General features: G+C 37.5%; 1 protein-coding gene across 2 annotated transcripts in view; it reads right to left on the minus strand.

The window, feature by feature from the left end:
• LOC102838260 (dystrophin-like) overlaps positions 1 to 9,844 on the minus strand; it is a 3,237,302-nt gene that overhangs the window by 2,219,137 nt on the left and 1,008,321 nt on the right. For both annotated transcript variants that reach the window (XM_006870143.1, XM_006870144.1), the window contains exons 10-11: positions 9,118 to 9,306; positions 7,677 to 7,858 (exon numbers count right to left, since the gene is read on the minus strand). In XM_006870143.1, the coding sequence (XP_006870205.1) occupies positions 7,677 to 7,858; positions 9,118 to 9,306 (371 nt within the window). The remainder of the gene's footprint in view (positions 1 to 7,676; positions 7,859 to 9,117; positions 9,307 to 9,844) is intronic.

A 9,844-nucleotide genomic window follows, 5' to 3' on the forward strand; every position in this document is an offset into this window, starting at 1 on the left:
TATTGCCATGTGTTTAGACATTTTAATTAAGGCAAAAAAAAAAAGAGGGAACCTAGAGCCAGGGGGCCTCGAGGAAGGCAGAATCTCCAGTGAGTAGTATCCAATCTGCCTAGGCAGAGCTGATGAAATGAACTACAGATGGGTCTCTTGTGATACAATAGTGAATATTTGTTATCAGGACTGATTGTGAAAGTTGGAAATGTAAAGGTATACATTCTATAGCAAGGAAGGGAGGGAATAACTTTTCTGTCTAGGAGCAGAGTTCCCTAGCACCATCAACAGAGAAGAGCCGAGAGCGGGAATCTATCCAGAGAAGCAGTGATGCCCGAGATGAAGGCAGAGACAATGACGTGGAGCGATGGAGCTGCTGGGGACTTTAGATCCAGAGAGGGAGAGCGACTGTGTGCTGAAGACTTGGGGGAGGGGGGGACAGATATTGTAGGGGGTAGGCTTGAGGGGTATACCTTTTGGTCAGTTGATAATGCATGGAGGGGACTGTAACCATGGCAATGATAGGATGTATGATAGATAGAATGAATGTAAAACTAATGTTCTCCCTTGTAAACTATCATATAATTCACCAAAAAACACTTAAAAAAAAAAAAAAAACAACTGATGACTGTGTCTGTAACCTTCACTCAATGCACACACACAAAAATGTACATAAAAAAAAAGATATGTAGCCAAACTATGACTTTAGAAGAAGTGGCAGCTGACAAACTAACATCTTTAGTCTAGGTAAAGGGGATTAAGACATGGAATTATTTAATTGAAGCAGGTGACAACTTGGAAATCCCAGGATGAGGAGAAACTGACAGCTAAAATAAAAGTATTTATAAGTTTTTGTATAATTTCATATTTCGTAAGATTGGTAGTGTATTCATATCAATAACAAGGGTAAATGTTATTTGCAAGCATAACTGTATTTTATTATTTTACTTGTCGTATAGCAGCGTAAGAATTCTTGAATGCCTTTAGTAATATGATTGCTGTTGAGCATTGTTGTTAAGAACTGTCGTCAGTTCTGACTCACTGTGACCCTACAATGACACAAGATTGCATGATTTCCGCCTCGTAGTGATCCTCCATGACAGAGTTATTGCCATATTGTTGATAAATACTGTCGAGTCAGTTCCAGCTCATAGAAACCATTTATAGCATTTCTGAGAAGCAGCTGGTGAGTGTGAACTGCTGAACTTGCAGTCCAGTGTTTCATCCTACAGTGCTACACCGGGATTCCGAAACTGATCTATAGCCTTAACTCAAACTGTAATCTCTGATAGCATATTGCCAGGTTGATTCTTCTGTGGAGCCACTGGTTAATTTCAAGCACAAATCTTTCAGTTTGCAACTGGGTGTTTAATCATAGGGACACCAGGGATCATCTCTAATATGACTCCCACTAAAATCCTCCACTATCAAGTTTATTCTGACAAATAACAAACCTATAAAGAGCTTCAGAGACTGTAAATATTTATCTAAGCAGACAGCCATATGTTTTTCCTACAGAGTACCTGGTGAGTTTGAACTGCTGACTCTGGGGTTAGCAGCTGAATGTCTAACCCACAGCCCCTAGCAGATCTTAATTATCATTCCCCTTGTCATTTAACCCAAGTTAAGCAGATAAGAGGACTTTTGGACTCCTGGTATGGCACTGTAAGTTTAGCACTGGAGTGCAAACCATAAGGTCAGCAGTCCAAACCCGCCAGCTGCTTCATGGAAATCCTATGTAGGTTCACTATGAGTTGGAATAGACTGAATGGAACTTATTAACAACAATCATCGCCTTGGTGTGAGCTAATCTATATTTGTTTACTAGCCAGTCTCCTTACTTCAGAGTAATCATATTAACTCTGGAAGGGACAGAACGAAACGAAATGAAGCTAACCATCACCATGACCATGACAACAGAAACTGAACAGATTGTAAATGATTGAACCACTGAATGTTGTTGTAACATGCCATTGTGTCAGTTACTACTCATAGCAACCATGATTAGAGTTTCTGAGCGGCTGAGGAATTTAAACTGCCGACCTTGTAGTTAGCAGTACAGTGTTTATCCTGCAGTGTTACATCAGGACCCCAAAGCATTAAGTAGCATATTGAATATTTGTTAAATACTGACAATATCTTTTAGTGGTAGTTTTTATTTCCTAAAAAAAGAAAAAAGAAAAAAAAAAAAACTTTCACAAATCAGGCTCAACATAAGTTGCAAAACCGCTTATAACATTTAGAAATTGCTAGGGTTATGGCACTGTAGGATACGCACTGGACTGTTAACTGAATGGTCGCTGGTTCAAATCCACAAGTCTCTCCTCGGCAACCCTATATAGGGTCTCTCTGAGTAGGACCCAAAAGACAACAATGTATGAACGCATGCAAAATTAGTGAAAATGGTATGGAAGAATCCCAGCTATTTACAATCTTCCATAGTTTTCTGGATTTGCTTTATTGAAACCCTATTTAATATTTGGAATTCTGCTGTGGCAATGTAGGATAAGCACTGGACTCAGTGGGGCTTGAACCACAGGGTCTGCTGTTCAAACTCACTGGTCACTTCTCAGAAACCTTAAACACGGAGTGACCATGAGTTGGAAATGACTTGATGTTACTTAACAACATCAACTTTGTGTCTATATATTTATCCATTTCAGCAAATTATCCAGAAAATACTATGTGCTGTAAAGAGTTCCACATCATTGTTTTATTTTAGAAATCTATTATAAGAAGGGGAGGCAGGGTTTGATGGCAGAATAGGCAGAAAAGCTGTGCATAACCTCTTCAGCAAAAACACGGACCACTGGATGAAAGAGATTCAGAGGGCAGTTCCTGAACTCTGCACTTCAGATAAAGGGAGTAATAAATGGACCAAGTGCTTTCCGAGAGAAAAATTTACAACAAAAGCAAGAAAGGAGGTGACTTCTGATTTGGGGCAGCAAATGTCTCCAGCTGCAACAATTTTGAATGGGAGATCACTTCCATTGCTGAGACCTGCTACGGATTTTCAGAGACATAGAAGATATGCAATTAAATGGTCAGAGTTGTTAATCTTCTATTTCAGGAACAGAGGACCCTAGGACGATCAAGAGGGAAGAGTATGAGCGGAGCATGGAATTCTATTTAGAAAAGTGGTGACAGAAGAGACATTGGCAGAGAGGATTACAGAAAGAGATAGAGCATCTGAATTCACAGATCATCTCAAGAACAGCTATGATGTATTAGACACTAAAGGCCAAAGACCAGAAAAGTTGTGGGATGACAACAAGAACATCATGCAGGAAGAAAGCAAAAGGACAATGTTGCTGTTATTAAGTGTCATCGATTTGGTTGCGACTCATAGTGACCCTGTATAGAGTTTCCAAAGAGCGGCTGGTGAGCTTCAACTGCCAACCTTGTAGTCAAGCGCATTAAGCCACAGATGAAGAAAATTAAAACAAGCCCACAAGGATCAAAACATGAACTTGAACATATCCCACCTGAATTCAGAGATCATCTGAAGAACAAATTTGATGCATCGGACACTACAGACTGAAGACCAGACGAATTATGACATAGCATCAAGAACATCATAGAGGAAGAAAACAAAAAGTCATTAAGAAGACAAGAAATGAGTAAAAGACCAAAATGGATGACAAAAGAGACTGAAACTTGTTCTCCAGCGGTGGTGTTGTTGTTATGTGCGGTGGAGTCGGTTCCAACTCATAGTGACCCTGTACAGGGTTTCCAAGGCTGTACATCTTTACAGGATCAGAAAGCATTATCTTTCTCCCGTGGAATAGCTGGTAGTTTCGAACTGTAGACTCTGAGGTTAGCAGTCCAATTTGTAACCACTACGTAGAGATGCTATATTTAACCTATGGAAAAAATGAGGAGGTAAAAGAGCTGAATAGAAACTTTCAAAGGGCAGCTCAAGAATTTACAAGTCAAATTTAAGATGAAATATGGAGTTAGAAAACCAAAAGGAAGAACATGCTCAGCATGTCTCAAGCTGAGGGAACTGAAGAAAAATTCAAGTCTCAACCTGAAACATTGGAAGATTATATGGGCAAAATATTAAATGATGCAGAAAGTATCAAAAGAAGATGGAATGAACACAATGAGATACTGTACAAAAACGATGATGGATGTTCAACCATTTCAAGAGGTAACATATGATCAAAGCCAATGATACTGAAGGAAGAAGTTCAAGGTGCATTGAAGGATTTGACAAAGAACTAGGCTCTGAGAAATGGTGGAACACTAATTTAAATATTTCAGTAAACAGAAGCAGCACTGAAGGCACTCACTCATTTATGCCAAAAAATGTGGAAGACAACTATGTACTCAACTAATTGGAAGACACCCATATTTGTGTCCATCCCAAAGAGAGGTGATATAACAGAATGTGGAAATCATCAGACATTATCAGTAATATTGAATGAAAGTAAAATTTTCCTAAAGACAATTAAAAATCATCAGCAATAGTATATTGACAGAGAATAGAGCTTCAAGCTCAATTCGGAAGAGGTTGTGGAATAACATCACTGACATCAGATGGATCTTGGCTGAAAGGAAGGAACACAAAAAATGTTTACTTATGCTTTATTACCTATACAATGGATTTCAACTGTGTGAATCATGATAAACTATGGACAACTTTGTACAGAATGAGTATTCCAGAACACTTTGCTCATGAGAAACCTGTACATAGACTAAGTGCCAGTTGTTCTAATACAGCAAAACAACACTGAATGGTTTAAAATTAGGAAAGATGTGTGCCAGGGTTGTATTCTTTAACCACATTTATTTCATCTCTGTGCTGAGAACATAATCTGAGAAATAAGATTATATGAAGGAGAATGCAGCATCAGGATTAGAGGAAGACTCATTAACAACGTGAGGTATGCAGATGTTACAACTTTGCTTGCTCAAAATGAAGAAGACTTAAAATGCTTACTGAAGAAGACTGAAGACAACAGCCCTCATTATGAGTTGCACATCAATACAATTAAAACAAAACTCCTCACCACTGGATCAAAACATAACATCAAGATAACTAGAGAAAAGATTGAAGTTGTCAAACACTTCATTTTGCTCAAATCAACCATCAACCCTCATGGAAGCAGCAGTCAAGAAATCAAATGATGATTTGCATTAGGTAAATCTGCTCCAGAAAACCTCTTTTTTAAGTGTGGAAGAGCAAAGATATCAGTTTGAAGATATCAGTTGAAGAGCAAAGATATCAGTTTGAGAACTAAGGTGTGCATGACAAAAATGCAATTTAAAGCTGGACAATGAATAAAGCAGACAATAAAAGAATTGATGCATTTCAGTTATGGTGTTGGAGGAGAATATTAAAAGTACCATGAACTGCCAAAATAATAAATCAATCTGTGTAGGAAGAAGTACAGACTGAATGCTCCTTGGAAGTCAGGATGGCTAGAGTTCGTCCCTCATGCATTGTATTATTAGGAAAGATCAGTCTCCAGAGAAATATATCATGGTTTATTTCAAAACGGAAGGTCAGAGAAAAAGAGGAAGAACCAACGAAATTGATTAGCACAGTGGTAGGAGCAATGGCCTTAGACGTAGCAACAATTGTGAGATTGGTACAGGACCATGCAGTGCTTGATTTTACTGTGTAGTGTGTCACTGAGTCAGTAACAACTCTATGGTACCTAACAACAAAGACAACAAAAAGTGTTAGCCATTTTGAAAAGTAGAAGAGAAAAAGTTTGGAGAAATCAGTGCAGTAAGATAAAAAAAATACAGTGGAGTATTTGTGTGGTGCTGAAGGTAAAGTTAGCTTGAGAGGCAAGACTGGTAGTTCAAATTCCTTAGCCACTCTTTGGAAACCCTTGTAGATGGCACTTAACAATAACAACAACAACATAGGAAGGTCAGCATAATAGCAGGCTGGGCTTTAAAGAATTTGTGATTTATACTGTTGTTCCCTTATTTACACAGACAGGTGCAAAAAAAGTTTTAACTTATAGATAATTGGTGTTGTTGTTGTTGTTAAGTGCCGTCGAGTCGGTTCCGACCCATAGCGACCCTGTACAAGGTTTTCGAGGGTGTAAATCTTTACGGGAGTAGAAAGCCTCATCTTTCTCCCGCGGAGCTGCTGGTAGTTTCGATCTGCTGACCTTCAAGATAGCAACCCGATTCGTAACCACTACGCTACCAGAGTTCCTATGACTACAATTTGTTGTATTGTTGATGTTAAGTGCTGTTGAGTCAATTCACATTCATAGTGACCCTGTACAGGGTTTCTGAGGAACAACTGGGGGGTTTGAACCACTGACCTTAAAGTTAACAGTGCTTACCCTACATCACCACACCAGGACTCAATGACTACAAGTTGTTGTTGTTGTTACGTGTCATTGAGTTGGTTCCAACTCATAGTGACTCTGTATAGAGTTTACAAGTAGTAGATGGTAGGTTTGAACAGACAACCTTGTAGTTCACTGTCCAGTGCTGATCTTAAAGCGCCACACAAGGAGTCCTACTTCAAGTAGGAAGTTCTATATCATATAATTTATGATGATAAATGGGTGAAGTGAATTACTTGACCTGTGTGTATACTGGGGTTTGGGTGTAATCAAGAGTTTTAATATAAATAATTATAATTCTTCTCACCAAGGTTATTTGTAATCATCAAAAGTATCTCACAGCAGTGAGAAGATGGCAATTTACATAGACAAGTATCTTCTGGTTTGGAATACAGATATGCCTATGAAAACTCTATCTCAAATGTATATGTCTTACAGTTTCTTTCAAAGTCTGTGACTTTAAACATGAGTCCCTATTGTAACACTATAACGTAGTTCTGGAATAACAATCCTCCCAGCATATCTAATGAGTTTCTTTGGTTCCATCTTAAAGGTTTTTAATCTTCATAAATAATAGCTAAGTAAACTTAAGGCTCTTGGACCATTTCTGTATGTATTCAAATCCACATTTGGCATTTCATTCCTTTTAATTTAAAAAATAAATCTAACTAATCTCAATTGGCTGTACATGAATACACATACCTAACAATATAATCAAAGGAAGACATCCAAAATGATAAGATCTACTTGTTAACTTTATAAGAAATGTGCCATTTTCAGAAATGTTTCCTCCCCAAAAATGTTTTTATTAAGTCAATACACAATATCTTCTTACAATCATTCATAGCATTCAGTGCTTGAATAATGCTTTCCAAACACAGGGAGAAGGGTTCTTTTCTTTTTTTTTAAAGAGAGAGAAAGAATTTCTATAAACAGATGAAAAAGATCTCTAATGTTTTCAAGGGCTTTTCCTTCAGAAGAGGAGTTTTATGTCAACTGTAACTAATAGGTGAATTTATAGAAATGGTTTACTGGGCATGCATCCATAGCTTCTGCTTTCCCAGTTTAATTTTCAGAGAAAAACGTACAGAATATTAACTATGGCAAAAAAAAATAATAATACTGCAACTCTTACACCATAGTACTGTAGATAATTGTCCAACTATTCAACATCCCTGCTCTAATTACAAAAGTGACAACCAAAAATGTGATGATATGAAATCCAACTGAAATGTCCCTTGAAGAAGAGCTTCATGGCTTCAAAACAAACCAAGAATCCTGATTTAACCCTGCAGCTACATCAAAATAATAGCAGCATTCCAATAACTTGCCATTTGTCTTAATTAAAAACAAATAAAGACTTACTTGCTTTGTTTTTCCATGCTAGCAACCCTGAGGCAATCCCAACGTGAATTTAAGAGATTCATTTGTTCTTGTACTTCGGTTTCTTCATCTTCTGACAATTTCCCTGTTCCCATCAGTTGACTTCCCAATTGTAGAACATTACCAACCCGTCCCTGGTGGGATGTCAAATCCATCATATACCCCTGACAGGAAAAGAAGTTAACAATAGTAATTAACACTTTAGGGAAATCACTAAGTTTTTTTTCCACAGTGAAAATATATTTGCAGAAAAGTATTTTAATTTTAATTTAATAAATGCAATGTGCTGGACCATAAGGTAAGTCTGAGATGCAAGGTTGGCAATTCAACCCCGCCAATTGCTGCTGGGAAACCCTATATAAAGTCGCTATGAGTCTGAATGGCCTGGACCTCAATGGCACTTACCAACAATATTGTTTTTAATATGAAACAATGACAGTTAGATTCTAGTTCGATTCATTGGAGGTGTCTAGAATGTCATAATGCTGAATAGTTTTCAGCAGAACTTTCCAATTTAGAGAGACTATAAATGTAGTTGAGGCAATCTACTTAAGAAAAATAGCTAATGAAAATCCAATGGATCAGAGAGGTCTGATCCACAGCCAAGTATGGAGATGTCACAGGATTGGGCACAATGTTGTTCATTTGTGCATGGGACCACCAGGAGTAGAGAGATAGGTCAAAGGCGGATAAAAACTATAATGACATTGTATCAGGACACCTTCTGTGGAAGCAAATTCTGAGATAAGGACATGTGTGTAAGTCATTTATTAACAAACCGCTCCCAAAGAGATCCAGAAGGGAGCAAGACGAGTGGGAAACAGGACATAGAAGAAAAGGGAAATAAAGGAAGCTAAGTAAGGCAGTGACCTCAAAAAAAATCTCCCACTAAAATAGTTTAGCATGATACCACATGGGTACTTTGGAATGTAAGATATACATTAGCTTTGTCTTGACCCAAGAGAAGGGAATAGACTTTCATGCTTTTCAAATGGCAAGTCATTGTCAAAATAAGCTTTATGCACCTTAAAGGGCTGTTCTCCAAAGAAAATTCAAATGTTGGCCACTTAAATCCCAAGTACATCTAATGAACATTCATTTCTTTCTACCTTAAAATGGAAACTATATTACCTAAATAACAGCATTTTAAAACCCAGACCTGCTGGTTTCAGACTAACTCAAGGTTGGTAGTTTAAACTCACCAAGATGCACCTCGAAAGAAAGTGCTTCCTTAAGTCTTATTTTAAAGCTTTTTAAACTGCTTCCAAATGGCCCCATCCTTGAAATGCCTATGGAGTAAAGTTCTACTCTACACACATGGGGGCTATTTGTCAAAATGCACAGATCTTATGTAATAATTGAGACCAAACATAGACTTGTGTTTATGATAAAGCGTGTGTTATAAAGCGATGCTTTGTTTTACCTCATGAGTATGAAATTGTTCTTTGACTTCTTCTACATTTTTAGAAATCTCTCCTTGTGCTTGCAATGAATCCTCAGCAGAAAGAAGCCAAGAGAGAACTTCTTCTAGAGCTGTTTGATAACTGTCCAGGTTTATGTCAGCCTCTTTCAATGAACTGCCAAATGACTTGTCTTCAGGAGCTTTCAAAAGCTGAACAATAAAATAAATCGGGTGTTAAACAATTAGTATCTTTTCAGACTGTTCTAAGTATAATAAATGATAAATCAAATGAAATATTTTAAATGCTAGAAATGTACACTTGCATTATCAGAGACATGATAAGCTGACACATGCAATAGGGAGCCTGCATTTTAACAGCCTCACAAATACACACACAGTCTCAAAAGAGAGATGAAATCCATGCCAAATTATTATTGTACAAAAGCTCTTTTAGGATACTGCAGAATGGACTTTTACAGCCTCTCCTCATGTTGCAATTTATAAGCTATGTTTTATCATCCATTGGTCTTTATTATTTAGGTCATATTTTCAACCCTTCACATATGCATTATTAGTGTTAATTTTATACACTTTTACAATGACATTTCAATCATTATGAACACACACACATATATACATGTTGTTGTTGTTATGTGCCGTGGAGTCAGTTCCGACTCATAGCAACCCTGTACAGGCTTTCCGAGACTGTAAATCTTTACGGGAGCAGAAAGCCTCATCTTTCTCCTGC

This window comes from Chrysochloris asiatica, unplaced genomic scaffold (genome assembly GCF_000296735.1).
Source record: "Chrysochloris asiatica unplaced genomic scaffold, ChrAsi1.0 scaffold00139, whole genome shotgun sequence".
Classification (NCBI taxonomy): Eukaryota; Metazoa; Chordata; class Mammalia; order Afrosoricida; family Chrysochloridae; genus Chrysochloris; species Chrysochloris asiatica.